The 23,059-nt window shown below is 40.8% G+C and overlaps 1 protein-coding gene, 3 long non-coding RNA genes and 1 pseudogene across 5 annotated transcripts in view; 4 read left to right on the plus strand and 1 right to left on the minus strand.

The window, feature by feature from the left end:
• Nucleotides 1-23,059, minus strand: part of LOC147019161 (uncharacterized) — a 78,980-nt gene that overhangs the window by 28,883 nt on the left and 27,038 nt on the right. The gene's annotated exons all lie outside the window — the stretch shown is intronic.
• Nucleotides 91-941, plus strand: LOC147019164 (uncharacterized). The gene is made up of 3 exons (XR_015062661.1): nt 91-139; nt 360-570; nt 739-941. It is a non-coding gene; the product is annotated as an uncharacterized LOC147019164 (long non-coding RNA).
• Nucleotides 1,091-4,549, plus strand: LOC147019165 (uncharacterized). Its single transcript, XR_015062658.1, has 5 exons — nt 1,091-1,779; nt 1,946-2,743; nt 2,948-3,094; nt 3,306-3,652; nt 3,788-4,549. It is a non-coding gene; the product is annotated as an uncharacterized LOC147019165 (long non-coding RNA).
• Nucleotides 4,614-8,690, plus strand: LOC147019166 (uncharacterized; annotated as a pseudogene). Its single transcript, XR_015062764.1, has 3 exons — nt 4,614-4,984; nt 5,169-5,611; nt 5,757-8,690. The product of XR_015062764.1 is annotated as an uncharacterized LOC147019166 (transcript).
• Nucleotides 12,652-13,719, plus strand: LOC147019167 (uncharacterized). Its single transcript, XM_085899910.1, has 3 exons — nt 12,652-13,172; nt 13,316-13,488; nt 13,652-13,719. Exons 1-3 carry the CDS (start codon nt 12,667-12,669, stop codon nt 13,717-13,719), a joined length of 747 nt encoding a protein of 248 aa, XP_085756036.1. The 5' UTR covers nt 12,652-12,666.

Below are 23,059 nucleotides of genomic sequence, written 5' to 3' on the forward strand. Positions count from 1 at the left end.
TTTAAACATAGATTTTCACTGGTGATTAGCTGGTAACGTGGTTTCGACACATGGATAGCCGATGACAGAGCTCTACTCACCACATGGAATGACAACACATGGCCATGGACTGACTGATCAGCTGGTTGGCCTAACTGAGGTGAGCTTTCAAACATTCAAGATTGCAAATGACAGCTGTCCTACTTTTTGCCTATACATTTCAGCTGATTGTTTTTGTTTTATATATTTGGTAAACTGCTAAATCTATGTTTGTCAAATGCGTCAATGATGTCATAATTTGAAAAATTGGAGAGAACATTCTGACATATATTAAGCAAAATAATGATGAATGTATATAATGTAATATTATTGTTTTTGAGGATGCCCAAGTCGGGTATCGGTGCGGCAGCATGGAGGAAGAGACTGTGGGAATATGCTGCCGGCACATACCACTTCAGTTGAGGCCAGCGGCCTCATAAGGGAACGATATGGGCTCGTCATTTAGCCAGCATTGATGGCTGTGATCGGCATGAAGGCAAGGTGGACCTCTTTGGCAATGCCACAGTTTGCAGTTGCAGCTATCATCAAAAGGTAGGTATTTTTATCTTCTTCAGGCATAACTTAAAATTTCATTTTCTACACAACTGTTGTACAGAAAACTACGCTTCTCTTGATAAACTTCATGAAGTTTCTTAGTTAAGACTTGTGGTGTCTTGTGGCTACTGTAATTAATTTAAGCAATTTGTTGTTATTCATCAGAAAGCAGATAGTGGCAGGAGAAAGAAAGCAGATAGCACAAGCAGAGGACAAGCAGCACAAACTGCATCCCAAACTGGTGACAGCAGTTTGCTTGCCGAAATATTTAGTGAGGCAAATGAGGTAATTCTCTCTTTCTCATTATTATATGGTGATATAATATTTTGAATATCACATGTGGATAAAACAGTCACATAAAAAAGCACTTCATTCGGTATGGGCTGTTGAAATGTAGTCTCTGAGTTATCCAAGCTCGCATGTAAAATTATTGTCAATTGAATACTTGAAAATGTATAATACTTGTGTTTTTTACACAGCCAGAGCCAGTTTTCGTCAAAACACCCAGCCACACGTCCAAAGAACAAACAAGTGTCGTCGCAGAGGTCATTATTTTAACAAATTTTATTTTATTTTAATCAGAATGAATAATTGTATGTACTTGATGAGTTTGTAATTCAAGTCTCTACATTGTATTTAAAAAAAAACAAAAAAAACTGCAATATGGAGTGATTCTTTCACAATCAACAATCTTTGAGGTGTATCGTGTAATTAATGTTTGCTGATGTGTTCATGACATTGAGCTGTTTTTAATTTTATTCTAGGATCATAGCCTTCCTGTGAAAATGGTTGTTGTGGCAGGCAAGCGATTATTTCAGTCACAAGCTAAACCAGCACAGGTTAATGGTCACTTTACCCATCTACTTTTAACCTTTTCTCTCACATGAAATTCATTAGTAAACAGAGATTACTCAAAATGTGAAACATTATTTAGTCACCTGAGCTTGTACCAAATGCATGTCACTTGAGCAAGCCCAATTCCCTTTACAGCTGACAACTGTTCCCACACTTGTTGAAGACAGTGCGACTCCTGAGTAGCTTCCTACTTCTGCTGAGGACGCACCGCCATCTGCAGTACAGCAGACAACTGATCCCACACTTGACGAAGACAGTGCTCCGCCTTCTGCGACTCCTGAGGAGCATCCTATTTCTGCTAAGGACGCACAACCATCTGCAGTACAGCAGAAGAAAACCCAAACTCCACAAGTGTGTATTCACTCTACATTCATATGTTGCCTGTGAATTGTAGATCTTAATTATTGTGATACTTTGTATTGCTAAAAGGTGACTCAGTCTGTGATGAAATCATGTATGATAAAGTTTGTAAATTACACAAATGTTTTGATTTGGGTGTTTGATTTTATTTGAACAGATTAGTCACAATCAGGACTACAAAGAACACCTTCCCGCTGGATGGGAACGGGGTATCCTTGAAGGGGATAGAGGATGGATTGGGCAGGCACTGTTCATTCATAAGGGATGCCTGAAGGATAAACTCTCAAACTGGTATCATCCCCCAGAACTCAAGAGAGACTACTCAGGTTTGCCGGCTGTCCAGGCCTATTTTCACAGGAGACTCTTCTTATGGATGCCAAGGAAGATGTGGCACGTGTTTTTGCGATGTCCCGTGTGCCCAGACAGGCCCCCACTCTGCTCCAAAGGACTCTACAACAGAGTATGAAGTGTGCTGGATGTCACCAGCTTTTATTACCTTGCAGCGGAGTACATGGACTGCGGACATTGCAAGGGCACGCGCATTGCCTATGACCAACGCATTCTGGAACAGATGCGAGCTGGGACCAGGTCCTTTTTTCCTGTGCTGATGACACACAAATTTGCTTGTGACATTTCTGTTGTGTCCATGTTGAGATCCAGGACTCTAGGCAACAGCCCAACAGCACTTCAGAATACCATTCAGGAGCTGCACAGTGAGGAATGGATTAGGAAACAGCTGCGCTATCTGTCTGATTGCAGGCAACACAAGAAGGGATTGCTTGGACTTGGCATAGCTGCCCCCACATATGACAGTGCACCATCTTTTAAAGATTTGCCCAAGGCCAGGTGGTTTCTTGCCTGTTATGCCCGGGATGTGTGGATGCGCCTGCAAGATCTGAAGGCAGCTGTCACATCAGTATTCGGCAACATCTTAAAGATTGATGCCTCCAAAAAGGTAATTCTGTCACACTTGTTTCAGCATTCTGTGGACTTACAGAAGACTTGACTTAATGTTGCGTACTTTGGATGCATTAACCTCCACATCCATAACTTGTAGTAGTGAATATTGTAAACATGTATCTTGGATTTGTTTGCCATCTAACTTGAAGTGCTTTGTTCTTTGTACAGTTAACTATAACTGGCATTTGTTGTCCTTCAGATCTGCAAGAAACTGCAAGGTGAAGCAGTCAATACTGCGAGCTGGGCAGTCAATGTCAGAAATGAAAAGGGAGAGATCCTAATGAGTATACTCAACATCTGAGTCCATCCACTCCCTCAAAGACATGGCAACAGGCCTGATGAACCGGTATGTGCAAGATGTTTCATCCATTGTAACTGTCACTGTCTAGAGTATACCGACTACAACATTCATTTTGTAGTTAATTGTTAATTATGCATTTGAACTTATTATATTTGACTATCCACTGTCAGTGTGACATGTCATGCATTGCAGAAAATACAAGAATTATTTACTGAAATATATTGTAATTTGTTATTCACAGTATCCTCTTTTGCAGATATGCAGCTGCTCATGTGGACCCTCCAAAAGTACTATATTCAGACAGAGATTGCTGCAATCTCTCTGGTCCCACCAGATATAATGTACTTTTGGAGACTGGCCCCAACTACAGGTTCGCTTGGACATCTGGCATGACATGCGTCGTCTTTCCATGGGATGCACCACCGAATCCCATCCTCTTTATGGCACATTCATGAGTCGCCTGCCAGGTTGCATCTTTGAGTGGGACAAGGATGACCTGGAACTTCTCCTGAAGGCGAAGAAAGAAGAACTCAAAGCCATGGGTGTGCCAAATCCCAGCGAAGCTGCAGTAGCAAAAGCTGTCAGCAAGGACGAACTCGCAAGGTGAACTATATTATAAAATTACTTCTCACACCGCGTCCTAAATTATTTGTTGCATATCTATTTGGAGTTGGTACTAGTAATTTTGTCTTTGGTTTATATTAACTAACAGTATTTTGACAATATCATATTTTCCAGACACTGCAGGAGACAAACGGTTGGATAGAAGCAGACCAAAGATGCTGTAGAAGAGCTGCTACTGTCCCTGTCTGGGGCCACAGACTCTCTTGGTGTTCCTCTCCTCAAAGAAGAAATGAAAAGAATTTGGGAGGAGCAGACCCAACACATAGGCTGTATTCAAGATGTGGCAGGTCTGCAGTTGTACAGTTACAGGTCACATCACCAAGGCAGGAATCCAGTTTCCTGTTTTCCGATGTGCACGTGGCTCAACATTGCTGGAGAGTTTCCACTGCCACCTCGTCCGATTCATCCCTGGCACTTCTGCAAGTGCAGTGAACTTCCAGGCATACCTCCTGGATGGTATTTCCCGCTGGAATTCTGCACGTTCATCTGCAGCCATTCAAGTCGATGGGACACCACTGCGGACCTTCGACACTAGTCTGCAGAGCAAACTCAACGACCTGACTTTGTTCATCCACGACAGAAAAATCATCCAGGATTATGTTCCACCAGGGAAGTTCACCGGGGCGAAATTTGGTGTGGAATACCTATTTCAACAGTCAGGAGATATTCTGCCTGAAGATGATAATGAGCTCCAGAAAGACATTGATGAGGGATTCAGTGAGGACTTGGACATCGAGCTAGATGCTGAAGCTGCCCCACTGGAGGAGGAGATTATTCCCTCGAGTCTGCCAGAAAGACAGGTATGTTTGTGCAATAACCGAAGTTATTTTCCAATAACACATTAAACAATTAATCGATTCTTCAGGCATCATTTAGGACAAGACAAAACTGTTTCATTCAACATCAAAGTAAGTCATAGTTGTCATGTTGAAATAACATTTTCATCATTGTGGCATGTGAAGATATATTCCTATACATTTTCAAGCAAATATTAATACTGTTTCAGGATGAGTCCAGCGACGATGGCGATGATGGTGGAGATGGTGAGGCTGATGTCAGGGATGAGTCTGTGGATGCCAGAGGGATTCCTGGCTGGGACAAGGTTGATTGACTAGCCCAGGCCCTGTTGAGCCTCACTGGTCTCTCTGTTACCAATGCACAGGCCAAGAAGATCAATTCCTTCTACAAGCAACTGATCGACTTCGACAAGCAGCCAATAACATATACGGCACGGGTCAAGAATCCACCATTAGGACGCTTCGGTCGTTCAAAGAAGTCAAGTGGTCACGCTAACATTGCGGCTGTCAAGAAGCATTTGTGTATTGTTATCCGATTGTTAATATAGCAATTTTTATACTCAATGATAACTCTGCATTCCCTGTATGCACATTTCTCTGTGAGTTCTTAATTCAAATGTATGAAATTAAGTGATATGCATTAATAATATTTACATTACAACAGTTCTGGACTAATATCCTTTGTCATGCGTTTTCAGGTGTTTTCTCTCAGCCGGGTCACCTGCAACATCCCCCAAGAAGAGTCGCATTGTGGAGGCGATCTGTCTTCATCTCTGCGACAAGTTTCCCAGGCCACAGAGAGACCCTACCTACAGGTCTAGGTGGAGACTAAGCTTATCAGACTACAATAACATCAGACAGCGTCTTCTCAACAGCGAGGCATGACTGGAGGGCAGCAGTCTCGTCTTGTACCACATCAATGAGACCACCCTTACTAAATGGTATAAAGACAACACTAGATTGGATGAGGTTCGGACACTGCTACAGGGGAAAACACTGCCAGGAAAGGTCTCCACAGCTCCACAACCCCTACCAGAGGCTCATCAGTTAGCCGTCAGTAAAGATGTCCCTGCTGAGGTGCATGCCTTTCGTGAGCCGGAGGATACAACTGAGGCAACTGTACGGTGTAGGGTACCTATAGGTATGTGTTATTTTCAAGTAGATAATATATACTGCTGACTTTGAGTTTGTTTCAGCAAGTAAGTTAAACATATTTATTTCTGGATAAATGAGTCAAGATCGATGTATGCTTGAGGAGATGTTAACCAATTATTTTATGTTTGTAGCTGAAAGTGAAGCATCATCTCTGCCCAAGGAAAGCCGTGTTACTGCATGGAGGAAAAGGAAAAAAAGAAGCATTAGCCGCTATAAACGATGGTCATCCCCTGTCTCCACTGCCGAAGAAACCCAGAAAGCCTTCAAAGGTGCACACATGCAGGAAGTGTGGTGAGCCCATGTCTTCTGAAGATCACACACAGTGCTATGGATTTCGTTACTGTCCGAAAGTGGAAACCATTTCAATGGGAAGAATGGAAGCGTGAGAAGATATCAAACAGAGCCCAAAAGAAAAGCACGATTCCAGAAACAGAACATGAAACTGAATCCCCCTAGGTCCTTGGTTGCTGTACACATACATATTTGTTGAAGTGCCAAAAACAAAGCATTTTGTTTATCGTTATACCTTATCCTGATTTATGTGTTGCATTATTTGTGTATAGAATGAACTATAACAGTGGTGATTATTTTGCTACCTCATGTCTTCAAGAGTTCGGCTGATTTTTTAGTGATTTTATTAAATCAGGCACAGTGCTTTAAGTATTCCATCCATTTTCTTCACTACGACTCACAATGCACTTTAGATGAATGTGCATACAGTACATACTTTTTAATGTTGTTTTTTTAATTTATCTGACCAATTCTTGTGCGATGTGTACATTTTGTTGAATGTTTTATTGATGTGCTTCATTAATATGTGAATATTGAGGATGATGAATTGTGCTCTGATGCTGTGAGTCCGCACCAGACAAGCAAAAAGAGATTGATGTTGTGTTCATCATAATATGTATGAATGAGACACTGAGTCATATTATTTGCCAAAATGCAAGTGCTGTCATTGTATAAAACCACTGTATTATTTTGGGAATTGATATCATGTGACATTTTGTGTATTCATGTTGTCTTTTGTTCATTCATCTATTGTACTTTATTATTTGTATGAACTCAAAATAAGCAGTATTACTTTCCAATCATCAAAATGTGCATGTTGCTGTCGAAACATTAGAGATAGTAATGAATGAGTATTGACCATTGTTTTTTTCTATCCATGTGCCAAAAATCAATGTATCATAATGATAGTTTTGTATTACTGGAATGAACATAGCTTTATTAATGTGCATCTCGTTGTCATTTGTTCATTCGCCCACTGTTTTTTTTTTTTGTATTTGGTTTATTAGTTCAGCATCAGTATTTTAAATCGGGGTTGCAATGTGACCAATTATGTGATGTGTTCACTTTCCTCAATATTGAAGGGAACAATGATGTTACTTTATATTGTATGCTATTTGTATGTTTGAAATACTGTCATGTTATTTTTCAGTCCATGTGTCAAAATGTATGTGGTGTCAGGATATTAGATTACTTTTGTATTGTTTTATTTCAAAGAGTACAATGTTGTTGTTTTATTATTATTTGCATGAAATGATGAATGTAAAATTGTCATAATATTTTGCAGATGTGTACTGTGCCAAAATGCTTGTGCCATCAGGATATTAGATTACTTTGGTATTGTTGGAAAGACCATGCATGGTGTTCTTAATATGCATATCACATGCCATTTTGAATGTCCATGTGGCTAACCTGCCATCTATATTTTCATCCATTCTTTCATTCATCTGTATAGGGTGATTTCACTAATTTCACTAACTGTTGTGCCAAAGGAACTCAAACATGATAGTCCTGTAAGATAGTGAGACAGTTGTCATCCAAGAATGCAACCTTTTGCCACAAATGGAGCTTGCCAAATGGATTCAAAGTATACATAATTATGCTCAAATGTTTAAAGCATTCCACTGTTTAATAGCAGTGTAACATTTCCACTTTTGACTTTGTATCATTGCATTACTGGAATGAACGGGTATGTCCAGCCTCTGGTGTTACTGTATTTCGTAGTTTTAGTAGAATATAATTACCATTATATTTGTATTGTTGGAACAAATACTATTTTGTATTGTTGGTACAACTTCTGATAGTAGATATAAATTACTTAATAGTAGATGAAGACAATAGTAGATTAGATTGTCAGTCATCCATTTCTGTATTGTTGGAACACTAGTTAATCTATTTTAATGAAAGTAGCACTATAAATCTGTGTTGATTATTGCTATTTGGGTTGAGAACTTTTATTTAAATAAGCAACAACTGTCTTATACTGTAATACGAGCAATAATTTTGTATTTTGAAATATTTCTGAATGACTGCGTTGCACATTTATCATGTAGAAAAGATGTGATGTGCAGAACAGGATGCAATTCCTCTGGCGCACTATAAATGTTGTAAGATTGCAAGTCACTGGCATGGATGAAATATACCTGTAAACTTGGCCTGCTGCACATCAAACATTTAAAAAAATTGCTAGTTCTACTATTGTTTGACTTTTGACTGGTGATTGTCCATTGATTTTTCTGAAATCTTGCATATGCTTCAAAAGAAAAGAATAGTTTTTTATTGCTATAGTATATTAGTGTACAAGACAAGTTGTGTACAAAAACACATTGTTTTCTCATATAATTAGAAATGACATGTCCATAAATGTACTCAATTACTTTAATGAGTGCGAAAATAAATATTGATTGTGCCAACTTCTTCTTGTGTTTGTGTTACATGCATTTAACTTCAGAATTAACTACTTATGGATGCACTGCACTGAGTTTTGAATGTTCTACACAGTTCTACACAGGAAGCTACATATCTAGAAGAGATAGCAGTTCTTGAAACATAATTTATTGATAAACAGTGAATGCATCAATGGTTCTCCCATAATTTAAAAATGTAATGGAAAAGTGCAAAAAATCAAAGGAAAAAAAAAATTAAGTTAAATTACGGTTTATTTAGGAAATTTTAGATACTTTTTATCGATTTCCTTCACTTTTTCAACTGTCTGAACCAAAAAAGCCAAAATATAGCAATATTAAATAGAGAGTAAAGGGCTATTAATAGCTTTTTTTGGCCCCCTCTTTATCCCCTCTGTAGAGAACTTTAAGCCCCATCTTTACCCTCTCTGTGGAGAACTTTACGCCCCATCCCAGGAGACAGCTTATAGACGACTATCCCTCCCTTTGAAAAGGGCTAGTAAGAAAGAAGCATTTGTGAATATTGTGCCAAAAGACAAAAGACTTTCCATGCAAAAACCACTGAGTTCTCAAAGACATGCCAGATGATGCTGAAAATATTTTCTGCACATCGTTGTTCGACAGATATGCATCACAACCACATGAACAAGACAGCATGTGCTGAGCAGATTTTGCAGCGAACTAGACAACTGGTGGAAAATATGCTGCTCCAGATGCAGAGGATCATGTTCCTGACATTCTGGAGGATGACGATGATAGCAATGTGGGATCCACAATGATTACACAAAGAAAAGTCTGATGTAGAGGAAAAATAGAGGTCTCCTGATGCTGTATTATCCCTGGATAAATGAGGATTGAGATTTAAAAAGTCACCATCCAACATACAAGGAGCATTGTGCAAATGTTTAACATACCATAGATGACAATGAAAGCAAATATTCCCAGAATGTGAATGAAATTGAGAGAGATTTTGAAGACCTCAATCATTTGGGACCTCCAGAACATGCATGGGATGCTGTTGCTCCTGGAGCCGAGCATGAACAAGCTCAACAGGAAGATGGTATCGTAGAAGAACGACACAAGACTCGAGAGGAAGCTGATAACAACATTGACTTGGCTCCTCAAAGACAGCAGGCAAGATCGGACCTTCGAGCACGCTACTCATCTGAACTTGAAAAGGAGTTGATGACACCACAAAATTACAAAGTTCGGATGCGAACATTAAATGGAAACAGATAGAAATCATAAAACTGCATCACAAGTGGTATCAACATCTTCATGTCCAGGGAGATAACCAAAGACAGCCTGCTGCACCCAGAGGATGAACTTCATGTCTTCAAAACGAACAAGGCAGCCAATGAGCACAATTTCACGCACATTTAGTCTAGAAGGAAGAGGGGGGTATCATGCACCCCCTGGAAATATACTTCTAATCAGTGTTTCTAGATCGGAAAAAGTGTGTAGAAAATGATGAGCTATGTTAAAAAGTTGTCAAAATGTCCCAAGTATCATTTTTATGCAAATTAGTGCCCCCATTATCGAAAAATCTAGTTTCACTATATCTCAGCCAATATTGCAGATAACTGAACAAATAAGGTGTCGAGACCCATGTTTTGAGGGTCAAAGATCATAATAAAACGATTCCTGAAGTGGCCACATACATCTCTGGCATGCTATTATGCAAGTTAGTCCTGCCATTGCTGCCATTTCCTATTTTCGCAAATGTATTCAATACCTCCGTTAAGAGTTCTGCATCTTCGTCGATGCCAACTGATTTTGCTGGGTATTCACCTCCAAACCAACAAGGTAAGAAGTTAACTCAGCTACACACACACACACACACACACACACACACACACACACACACACACACACACACACACACACACACACACACACACACCCACACACACCCACACACACACACACACACACACACACACACACACACACACACACACACACACACACACACGGATATCAGTTTCTGCATGGAACCAGAAACAGGCAGCATCACAGCTGAGCTAGCTAGCGCCATGTTAGCTATAGCTAGCCTCAAAAAATCTACGTAGGGTTCTAGCTTTATTGTTGTTATCACTGCTTGTATCCCAAAAACATTTGTTAGCATCAAACATTAGGCCACTGTAGAACATGATGGTTGCACTCAGAACATCTGTTATCAGATTGAGAAGTTCAGATTTCATAACAGGGCACCTGTAACATTAATGGTGATTTATCATTCATTTCTCTAACAGTGGTGGGAGAAGTAGACATTAAGCCGGTATGCCCAAAATAAAACGGAGTGTAGATCCTGCAGCCCACAAATGCTCTCCACCTGCATGCATCCTTCATGTGCCATCCATGTCTGATCATGGTCATTTTACACCCCCTCACTAAAATCAAAGGAACTGTGACAGAAAAACTACAACAGCTTCAGAAGATCCGGGATCGACGTCTCCACCAATCACGAGTCCCCATATCGTATGCAATCAGTGTGTGACCAGATCCCTTCAACTCTCCCCGATGACCTGGAAAGTGTCGGGTATCACCGCAATGGTTATCAGCGCTTTACTGGCAACCTTCAGCTTCTTGGAGATGATACAGAACCAGAACCATCAACCTCACAGCGGCATCACTCCCCTCGTAAATCAGGGGGTTCTGCTGGACCCATCTTCCCGCCAGAGTGCATTTCCTGTGACAAAGTTGAGATCAAAGATGGTAATCGCAAAACTGAGAGACCTGTATACTTCACATCTTATAAGAACAAAGGAAATGCATGGGAGCAAATTGAATCACGGGCTGAGAAAATGGGTCCAGTTCGACTTCACAGACAGGTGAAAAGTAAAGACCTCTTTGCTTGTGAGGCCAAACACCATCCGTCATGCTTTAAATCTTTCCGCACAGCATTCACTAACTACGAGCACGGGACTTGCAGAGCCGAAAGAGCAAAAGATACCGAGGAGGCTTGCATGTCGGCCGCCCATGAAAAGGCATTCGTCTCGGTACTGAAACACATTGAAACTCAGGTCGTCCAACAAAATGAGGTCCTACAGCTATCTTCCTTGCGCATGCTCTATATCAAAGAACTTAAATCGAATGGGTACGAGAACTCAAATTATCACTCCAAGAAACTACTGAAACACCTACAGAATGACCCAATCAAGGACCATATCCACTTCACGAAGGTTGATCATGACAAAGCTGATGCCATTTCTATCTGGCTTGTGTACAGCTCGAATATCACCGTTTCCAATGCTCTTGCACGAGCTTACACTCTCGGAAGCACAGATAAGTACCAAAATGTTTCTCTCCTACTTTGTCAGCATATTCTACAGGCTTTCAAAGAGTCCAAAGACCAATCCTGGCCGCCAACAGCTGACTACATGGAGCTCATTCCTGGAAATATCCTACTCCCAGACCTTGTCCGGTTCCTCAGCATGGTTATGGCTGGCAAGGAAGACATGGAGACTGAAAATATGAAGCGTCTGGTATTCTCCATTGGACAAGACCTGTGGCTGTGCAGTGTCCGAGGGAAAATGGAAGTTCCCAAAACACATTCTCCTCTGTATGACTGTCAGGCACTTGTTCCGAAGCAGGCAGCTCACCATGATATTACACAGGCTTGGCCACTCTGAGAGCTACGATTTTGGCTTATAGTTGGAAACTGACCTGGCCCAGGTCCTGGACGAAGTCTCAACCTATCAGACACCCCAAATTGTGACAGGAGAGGGCAACCTCGTATTGTACTGTGAGTGGAATAACTTGAGCAAAACCACTACCAATGTGCACGGCAGCAACATTGTCAACAGTGATGGTGGAATCATGGAGCAGGAAGTCAAGCCTGGGTTCGAGAGCAACAAGGTCCGAATGCTGCCTATCATCGACAAGTCACAACAGCGTAGCCTGAAAGTCGACACACCAAAAACTATCCCACCCTTGCACTTCACTCGCGTTGACCCAAAGTTTCCTGATGGCTCATCATTCACATCACCTGCAGAGAATGACGTAGTCTATGCTACTAAGATGCAAGAGTACTACATCTGGCTCTTCAGCAGGTATATCGGAAGCAGCGGCAAGCAGCCCGTGCCTGGACGAGGGGGCTTCACCTCTGCAACTGGTACTCCCCCACCCAGAAAATCAACAGTGGACTACTTCACGCCAATCCATCAACCGATCATTGACAACACTGTTGTTTGTGAGCTACTGAAGCGTTCTGAGATAGCCACCGCTGAGGTGGGTCCTGAATACATTTGATCTGGGTGTCTGGTTGAAAGCTCTTCCCATCATCTGGCATTGGCCAGATGAATTTGCCAGTCATGTGGTCATGATTGGGCCCTTTCACACATCCATGAACTACATCGGGATGCTCGCAGGCCACAAAATGCGGGGTTCTGGATATGCAGAGATTCTGTTTGAGGCACAACTAGTGAAAACTGGATCGATCAAAGGTGTTCTCAGTGGAAAAGTCTACGCAAAGTCCCTCTTTTGCCTCAAAACTGTGTGTGAGGCAATGGAGAGGCTGTTGATGGAGCGATTCACTGAGGAGAACATCCTTATCACTGACCCTGCTGAGCCTCTCAACATGACGCAGTCTTGCAATCGAGAGCACCTCGATGAAGCTCTCAAAGACCCCTCAACTCTAACCCTCATCGAGAAGTATCACGCCTATGAGGAGAAGGTGCGCAATGGCCACCTGGGGAAGACGGCTGACTTCTGGATGTCCTTTATTACCCACTGTCAACTTGTCTTCATGCTCCTCCACTCCGTTAAGACCAACAACATCGAGCTGTTTCACAAATGTAATGGAGAGATGGCGGATATCTTCTTTGCATTCGATGGACACAACCACTCCAGGTTTGTGCAATTTACATGCCCAAATTGATAACTTTAACTGAGTACATTTGAATAGATATATACTGGTAAAAGCTCATGCATTATCAGACAAGCTCATCCAATAAATGTTTCTACGTGTAATCAGTGCCTCTCCTTATCCGCAGATATCTGACCTGGCTGGAGGTCCACCTGACAAATCTGGAGAATACACACCCAGGAGCCAAGGACCTGCTCACCAAGGGTGCCATTGCAGTGGCCCGCTCAATGATACCGGGGGCACTCAGTGCAGTCGATAAGACAATGGAAGAAACGTTTATGCGCTTTGCCAAATCATCAGGTAAATCATAAATTTCATCCAGTAACATTGTATGCATCTGAAAAGGTAGAAGGAAGCTGTATAATGCAAATTGTAAACTGCTCTGACAAAACCTATTTTTAATGATTGGGGTATGTAACTAATTATGTGGGAGCAGGTCACATATTTGTTTCATACTTTTCAGGTGGCTTTGCTGGACTGTACAGCCAGTTTGGGGCATACCAGAGATGGTGTCATACAACCTCCGCATGAGCACAGTTTTATGAAAAGACCATTGAAATGGTCGACCTCATCGATGATCCAGACTGCCCAAGGGGGGGGAGACATCGCGAGCTGGAGAAGGCAGACAAAGTTTTCAAGATAAAGGCTGGAAGTCTTCAATAATTGAAAGAAAGAATAACAGCACAATTTGAGACATTGAAAAATGATGATGCATTGAGAATTTTTTTTTTTGCCACTCTGTGTATAAAAGATGCCAACTCTGTTTTGGGGAAGAAGGAGGCCATTTTGTACATTTGCTTTAACTTTATTGATTATATTTATATGATGTAAATTTCATTTTTTGAAAACTAGTAAAGGTGCCCGTCTTCAACGGGCGTCACTGGCAACATATGGTAAAAGACAGATAGCATAAATGTATTTTAAACAATATATTATATCATTTTTATCCATTGATTATCATTCAGGTTTTCCCATTTGACTGTCCCGCAGTAGCTCCACTTCGATGACATTACCACGTAGTTTAGTGACTACACAACGTGTACCATTCGTGAGTTGCGGAGGATCCCTAGAGCACATTAAAATTACAGGGCACCCTACTTTAAAATGATCCAAAAGGCCGGATCAGTTTCGTCTACATATTCATATCTTGTAGATTTTTGCTGGCCGGATCAGTTTCGTCTCCATATTCATATGTTGTAGAATTTAGCTGATTCTGAAACTGTTAACAGCATGTCGATCGGACAGTTCTGTGATTTTCTACGGTAGTAAACAGAAGTACGACTTAAGCCTGTACGCCACTATGCGGAGAACCGAGGACCTAATATTTCACAACAAACTAAAAACTCACAAAATTTGAAGATATTTTAAATAAACAATTTATTATAATATCAATTAAATATCATTTTATCCATCGATAATATGAATTGTTCTGTACAGCTATAGTTGTTCTCCTGGGATATGGGCATCCATCCACAATCTATGTTCTAATGAAGTGCAGTCAGAATAATAAAAAGTCAGATGAACATGAACTGTTTAACTCCCATAATCATCAAAACGAATTTTGAGGGGCATCTTAAGGAAGACAATAATAGCATTACTATATATGTCAAAGCTTGTTTCATTTCATACAGTAACAAAAATCTGATGGTGGAACAAAAAAAGGGGCGTGCCGAAATATTAATGTAGATAATAATAATCATCAAAGCGAATTTTGAGGAGCCTCTTAAGGAAGACAATAATATCATTACTATATATATGTCAAAGCTTGTTTCATTTCATGCAGTAACAAAAATCTGATGGTGGAACAAAAAAAGGGGTGTGCCGAAATATTAATATAGATAATCATCAAAACAAATTTTGAGGGGCCTCTTAAGGAAGACAATAATATCATTACTATATATGTCAAAGCTTGTTTCATTTCATGCAGTCACAAAAAATCTGATGGTGGAACAAAAAAAGGGGCGTGCCGAAATATTAATATAGATATAACTTGATGTACACTTTATTTAGTTGAAATATGATTGTGTTAATAAAATAGTATTACAGTAAAGTAACTTTTGGGCCACCCTATATAGACACACACACACACACAAACACAAACACACAAACACACACACACACAATGTTCAGCCAACAGATGACATTGTCAAGGGCACACACATTTTCAGATTGGGAAGCAAGTATTCAGAATATTTTGACTATTGTATGTGCAGACGGAACATACCAGCGAGAAAGTGCAATATAATATACTGGGTGTGCGCTGCCGCTCGCCACAGGGTGAATCCCCCTACCTGTGGCTAATATTTTAAACCACCCATTAGCCACTGTGGCTAATCCATGTTTTAGTGGGGTTTTTTTTCTTTTACCAGTTTTAGACGAATTTTGGGTGATTTTAGCACAGAATTCAACCTTCGTTGAGACGGCCTCCATTTTGTACGTTTTGATTACGGGAATCACGCGTGATTTTGTACAAGCTTATAAATACTAACTTTAGTAGTTTTAAACTAGTTTCTAGTAAAAAAAAAAAAAAAAAAAAAAAAAAAAAAAATCGACCAAAATTCAAGCATGATTCCCATGATTCTCATCTCAAAATTTTTTTTTAATTAAAAAAAAAATATATTTTTCCCGGAATGATTCAGTACGATTCGGCGCTACATGCTTCGTTGAGTCAGTGGTTGCCAGGTGAGTTTTGACACAATCAGTAGTAGTACCTGTAGTAGGACGAGTTTGTTTGGATGAGAGAGTTTGTTTGGATGAGTGAGTTTGATGTGTGAGATTAGTTGGATGAGTGAGTTTGATGAGCGAGTTTGATGTGTGAGATTGGTTGGATGAGTGAGTTTGACTGGCATGAGGTTGGTCCAATCCTGGTCCACAACCACCCCCATCCCCCACTACCACCTACTAAAAAGGCACAACGACCACACACACACACACACACACACACACACACACACACACACACACACACACACACACACACACACACACACACACACACACACACACACACACACACACACACACACACACACACACACACACACCACCTCCCCTGATGGTCGTTCATTCAATCAAACTCACTTATCCAACCAATCTGAACAATCCAACTCACTCATCCAACCAACCTCACCCATCAAACTCACACATCCACCTTAAAATTAACTTATTATCTCATATTGCTAAAAAAAACTTTTGAATAAAATATGTGGCTATTTCCTTTCTCCTGTGGCTAATCATTCTAAACCTGGATTAGCCACAGTGGCCAATTCCTTTTGAAAGTCAGAGCACACCTAGAATATATATATATATATATATATATATATATATATATATATATATATATATATATATATATATATATATATATATATATATATATATATATATATATATATATATAGTTACAGATTTCAGAATCTGGTCTGATGAATGCATCCACACATCCAGGTCCTCAGACAGTTATTTCCTTAAATGCATGTTCAGATTAGCCCCATCCCCATGTCAAATAGGATCTTCAATGTGATGCGTTGACAAGGGTAAAGGATAGATCCTCTCTCTCTTATGGGAAGCTTTTTTTTTTCCTTTACGACAGACAAGTTCACACACATTTCTTTCACGAGCTCTGAAGCAGGGTTTCTTTTAAGGAAATTTTAGAACTGCACAAATCTTTGAGGTAGGTGCCATGTCCCAGTGTTTGAGATTCTCTGAGTGAGAAGCATTTGTAATGGCTGTTTTAACATTTTATAGATTTTAAGTTCCTTTGTATCCTTTAACAAGGTGCACAACACAGGATGTCTCACTGGAGTCTATAAAATTAGTATCATTAGCGAAAAGTATAACCGTAAATATCCAAGTGCATTCAAAACATGCATAAATTTGGAACAGCCTTGCTAACTACTCAATGTCTCATACGCTAGTCGCCCAAAGCTGCGCGTGAATTATTAGGTCAGTGCTTGTTTACAGAACCATCACTCAGATGATTGCTGGCAGAGCCTGTAGGCCTAGCCTTGCGGTGCAGGTTTGTCTTGCAGAGTAACCTATTAATGGTACGGCAAGTATTTTAAAAAACCTAATGTAGTTGAAAATATCCCAGTAGATCTATTCCATAATTCTATATTGTTGAAACAATGTTGATGAAACTCATACGACACTAGTCTAGACCTCGGCCTACTTCGTCATGTTCGTGCCTGTGAAATCTGTGTTGGGGACACCGGGGCAATTGTAACACTTTTGGAAATTGTCATAAACTGTCTTTAAATAGTGAACTGCTAATCACAACATACAGCATCTGACATCTGTAAACTCATTCCGTACCAATTTAACGTTTATTTATTAATTTCCCGTGTTTGCAATATTACATAATTAGATCTACGTGCCACGCATTATTAGGCCTACGCTCGTTCATCCCCAAGACGTAAACAAAAATCAGCTGTTTTTTAAACAAGTCTAACGTGTATAGATAGTGGATATCTCTGCTATATTTTCAAAGTCCCTCATGTAATTTGCCAAGGATTGAATTGATGATTTTATTAATCGAGTAATAATTTGATGATTTTAGTAATTTCAAGTAATGTTCATTTCTTAAGAGGGATACTAGTATGTTTTTTGTTTCAGGTTTTCCAATATTGAAATCGAGTCAAATGTCACCCAAAAATGGACCTAAGAAAATGGTTGCAGTCTGCAAAGGAGAGAGGGGAAAGGGAAAATATTGACCCCAGTACTACTAGTACACAGGTAAAACCAGTAACAGAGCTCAAATCCAGCACAAGTTCCAGTGGACAGGACATGCCAACCACTGATCCTGAGCCCAGCACGGGTTCTAGTGGAGAACACATGCCAAAATCGCAGAAAGGGGTAGAAAATACCAAGGGAACTCCCGATACTGCAAATGTAAGAGATGTATTAATTCACATCCACAGAAATGGGCGACATTACGTTCGTCGTGATTTATGCAGTAAAGACTGATACAGTTTTTGTAACCTTAATTTATATTACTTTCACAATCCATCCCTTCTTGGCTTCATAGATGTATGACTATATACATTACACCTTACTAGAATTTTTAATATTGATATTTTGAAACTCTGCATGTTTGCATACAATTGATGTGCCCTTTTTAATAGAAGTTTATTTTAATATTTGTGTCATATAGTGTCATTTTTTTTCTTTGTAAAACTTGCCGCAATTCAGTCTTTAACTGCAATGGCAAGTGAATGAATAAATGAATGGTTTGGAAGACAAGTGAACATACTGTTTTAATTCGTATCCTCCAGCCATGCAAAATCACTTGGGATCACTAAACGGTAGAAAATCAGTCCAAACCGTTTAAATCTTCCCAGTTGTAAATGTCATTAGCTGTTATAGTCTGTGTTGCTATAATTTGTTGATAACACATACCCAGTCTTGTAGAATGCTCTCAATTGTGTGTGGATGCATGTAGTGTATGTGTTAGTGCCGTGGTGCTTATGGGGTGTCGCTCCGGCACAGATGTGGCGAAGGCGGGGAGGGATTCGGGGATCATCACAGTATACTCACTACAAAAACCTAGACTACACCACTGAATATCCCTTAGATGCGATAGGTCAGTTGACCGAACTCAGCTAGACAAGATCTTTGTGATGGCAAAGGTAGTTAGCAAAACTGGTGAAGATGAAACAGTGTTTTTAGGTGTGGCAGAACCTGAAAAAATAGGTGCACAAGGACATTTTAATGCAGTTAAGATGACCTGCAAAAACACAGTTGGTGAACCCACTACAGAATATATTTTTCAAAATATGTCATTAATAGTAACTGATGGAGCCAGTGTCAATACTGGAGAAAGAAATGGTCTGTGGGCATTATTTGATTCCATTGCCTGAAATCCCAAAACTGAAAATCTGGTGTGCTGTTCATCGCACTCTGTTGGCTTGGAAGTCAGTCACGGATCTAGTGTCCGAAGTAAGGCCTAAGTCACATTTGTTCTACGGCGAGGATACAGCGGCCGTACGCCCTCTGAATTGACAGAAACGTGCGGCGGCTGCAGAGTTTCTGCAGTGGCCTCAGGGTGGACCTACGCCGTTTGGCTATCTTTTACAGGCCGTAGGGGTCGCCGTGGAATTATAACGCGGAGTTATAACTTTTTTTCATTTCTATGTTCGCCGTAGCAATTCGACAAGCGGAAAAAAAAGAAACTAGTATTAAAAAAAAAAAAAACCCACTCGTTACCGTCCGTCTGGCCGCACGTTTGCCTTGGGGCCCCCTGCGGTCCCCCTGCGGTCGCCTTGTGGGCGCCTTGCGTCTGCCTTGAAAATTCTATGGTCACCGCAGGAACGCCCTGAGGACACCGTGCGACATCAAATCAAAGACCGTACGGCACCCCCACGTTTTCGGTCTCCACAATTTATAAATACGCCGTGCGGCTCCCCAAAAAATAAAAACATATGTGACTGCTACATTGTGTGACCGTGGAAATACTGCGGCCGCCGTATAATTGCTAGTGGCCGTAGATTTTGGAGACCCCACGGCCGCCGTGGCAAATGTGAATTAGGCCTAAGTCACTTGCTGCAGAAACAAAGTGGATTGTCAAGCTTTTTTCACACTTCTGGTCTGAGAACTCGACCGCTGAAAGAATAAGCCAGTACAAATTATCTCGCATGTTGGTCCCTTCCAAAAGTATTTAAAGTTTGTTGGAGTGAGTACACATTTTCCCTGGTGAATTCTGTTCTAGAATCATGGCATGCATTCGTACTTTATATGCAACAGTCTCACGATAAACAAGCCAAAGGATTTGAAACTCTCCTGACAAAGAAAACAAACCTAGAATTGCTTGCATTTATAGCTGATGTGCTGGCAGTGTTTTCAAGAATTCAAAAGAAAATACAATCTGATAATGTCACACTGCTCGACATTCAACGAGAGGTGACACTTGTGAAGACAAGTATTAGCAGCCTCCAGAAGACACCTCTTTTCGGCGGTTGGGTGTCGAGTCTTCAAGCACAGCCACAGCGAGTCGAAAGTGATGAGAGATCCTTCTATATGCTGAAAGGAATTAAGCTAACTCGTGATGAACCAATGTGGAGAAGAGGTCATCATCTTTTTGTTAAAGACAGACACAATTTATCGGCAATCAAGGTTGAGGTCACAGAAGCACTTAAATAATTTTAAACTCAACGTTTTTGCACTGACAATGAGTGTTTGGAAACTTTGGCTTCTTTTCTCAAATTTCAAAAGGATGCAAACCTAGAGGCAGTCTACAAACTTGTGTGTCCAGACTTCGATCTTATGGCTTTGGGCATGGAGTACAACAATTTCAGAGTCGGGGCAATTCTATAACCTAACCCTGTCAAAAATAATCAGCCAGCTTTTAGCTGCAGGTGGCAGGGTCTGAAGCCCGCCCTCATTTTTCCTCAGAAAGATTCTTTCACGAGCTCTGAAGCCCGCCCTCATTTTTCCTCAGCAATATTCTTTCACGAGCTCTGAAGCCCGCCCTCATTTTTCCTCAGCAACATTCTTTCGCGAGCTCAGACGCCTGCCTTTTTTGAGAGCACACTGGTCGTCATGGTAACCATGCCCCAGTGGAACGGGGTGAGCTTGGGGTGGACGGCACCCCGCGGAGACGGCCCAGGGATATAAAAATGAGAGAGAGAAAGCGTGATGTACATTCTGTGAGGAGAGACGTTCTAAAATATTAAAAAGTGAGGAAAAAGCGAAAGAGGGATGTTCTGAGAGGAGAGAGACGTTCTCAGGAGAAAAAGTGAGGAGAGGAAAAGCGAAAGGAGAGAGGAAAAAGCAAAGGGCGAGAGAAGTGACCAAGAAGCGGGTGTCTGACCAGCACCGACGAGACAATTCGGCCTTCCGAGTGCTTCGGCAAGTGAGCGTGTGGTGCACGTGTGGGTGTGAGCAGTGTCGCCAACAAGTGAGGCACGGGTCGATCACCAACAACACCAGGGTCTAAACCCGCGACGGATGATCTCGGTGCCCTCCAAAGGTCGACTGGCGTTCAAGACTGCCCCGTGTAGGGTGCACGGAAAAGCTGGGTGCTGGCGACGGACGTGACACGTTAGAGAAAAATATTTTATTTTTTTTGCATACCTACATATTTTAAGTGATTTCCAACCCCCCCCCACCCCCCCAAAATATTGTTTGAGAAAAAAAAGTTTTTTTTTGCATTTTTACATGTTTTAAGTGATTTACAACCCCCCCCCAAAAGAAATTGTTACCCCCCCCAAAAAAAAAATTGTTAGAGAAAATAAAATTTTGCAACTTTTTTTTCAACAAAATTTCGATTTTTTTTTTTTTTGCATTTTTACATGTTTTCAGTGATTTCCAACCCCCCCCCCCAAAGAATGTTGGAGAAAAGAACAATAACTCTGTCAGCACTGTTGACATATTTAATGAATAAAATATGAGGTTCACTTGAGTGACCCAGCATTATTGGTTTATTACCGGCATTATTATTATTTATCATTACCGGGTTTTCGACCTTCGACGAACTAACTACAATAAGCTATAGCACGTATCCTGTTTCCATATTTTAATGTCCACAACATTGTTTTGTGACCTTTTAAGGTTATGCAAAGGTCAAATTTTTAAAGTTGTTAAACGAAACTGGGTTTTCGACATTTTGCAGCTAATAACCTGTCACTCGTACCACATCATGTTAATCATTTTTATAACTTGGTCAAACATTATCACATTCTCATCCTTGACTTCTGAAACAATCTAAATCGTCAAATACCGCTCGTGAACCATCGTAGTCTTCAGACTTGTTCTTTATTCTTTATTAATTTTTCCCACACATCCTTTGCCCCAAAACTACTACTAGGGTTTTTCTCTGGGAGCACTAACAATTTTGTCTTTGAAATGGGACAAGGTCAAGGAAGTGCAGTGTCAACTTTTGACCTTGAAATTCTCAAGGTTAAGGTCAAGGTCACACAAGAGGTCAAAAACACATTTTGCCCCATATCTTCGCCCCACGGAAAGATACAGGTTAGCCGCTGACATTTTGTGATCAGTCACAACAGGGCCTACAAAAATTCTATTTTGGTCAAAGTTGTGTGACCTATATCTTCTCAGATTGGTAGGGGTCAAAGTTCATACAAGTACCACTGGAAGTCATATATCAATCAATAGGCATTATTTCAATTCATAATCTACAACAGGTTTTGAAATAGTGCCATCTGGTGGCAAGTTTTTAAATAGTGCCATCTGGTGGCACAGGAACACATGATCAGCAGTGCCATCTGGTGGAGATGTACAGAATTAAAACAAGCCACATTGGATCTGTGCTCACACATTTTCAAGTTGCTCCAGCATTTTGCCATTAATAACATCCATTTGGAGTTAACAGCATTGAGCCTGCGTGTCGTGTGATCTGTACTGCTTTGGGGAATGTGCTGATGCTGAGTACGGTAAGTGCATGTTGCAGATTCAGGTCACACAATAATTCACAGCAGTATCACCAGCCCTTCCAGCGGGTTCACAGTACAATAGAATTTTTGTCACTTTTCAGCAGTTGTGAAATTCCCACATCAAGAGTCAAATTGGTATGAGATGCATTCATTGTCTTGATGAGAAATGCAAGAGGGTTAATGTTTTACCCTTTGTTTTTCCTTGTGCTTCATTTAGCCCGGAGGCTCGGTGTTCCAGCCAGTGACCGTGGGTGAAGCTGGGTTGAGAACATTGTGTCGTCATGAGGTGGTTATCAAGCGTTGGCCACTTCCGCTGCGTTGGCAATTTTTCCGTTCATGGTTTCCTGAAGTGTCAATCACCATGTGTCCTTCCTGCTTCCAGGCAAGTAGCTATTTTACACCATTTCCTTATTCACATCTTTTTATTCCTGAATTTATATCATGCCAAGCTGGAGAGCCCCCAAAACTGGGGTAGCCAACAA

Source organism: Eptatretus burgeri, chromosome 10 (genome assembly GCF_056783735.1).
Source record: "Eptatretus burgeri isolate ZD-2024b chromosome 10, Ebu_testis_v1, whole genome shotgun sequence".
Classification (NCBI taxonomy): domain Eukaryota; kingdom Metazoa; phylum Chordata; class Myxini; order Myxiniformes; family Myxinidae; genus Eptatretus; species Eptatretus burgeri.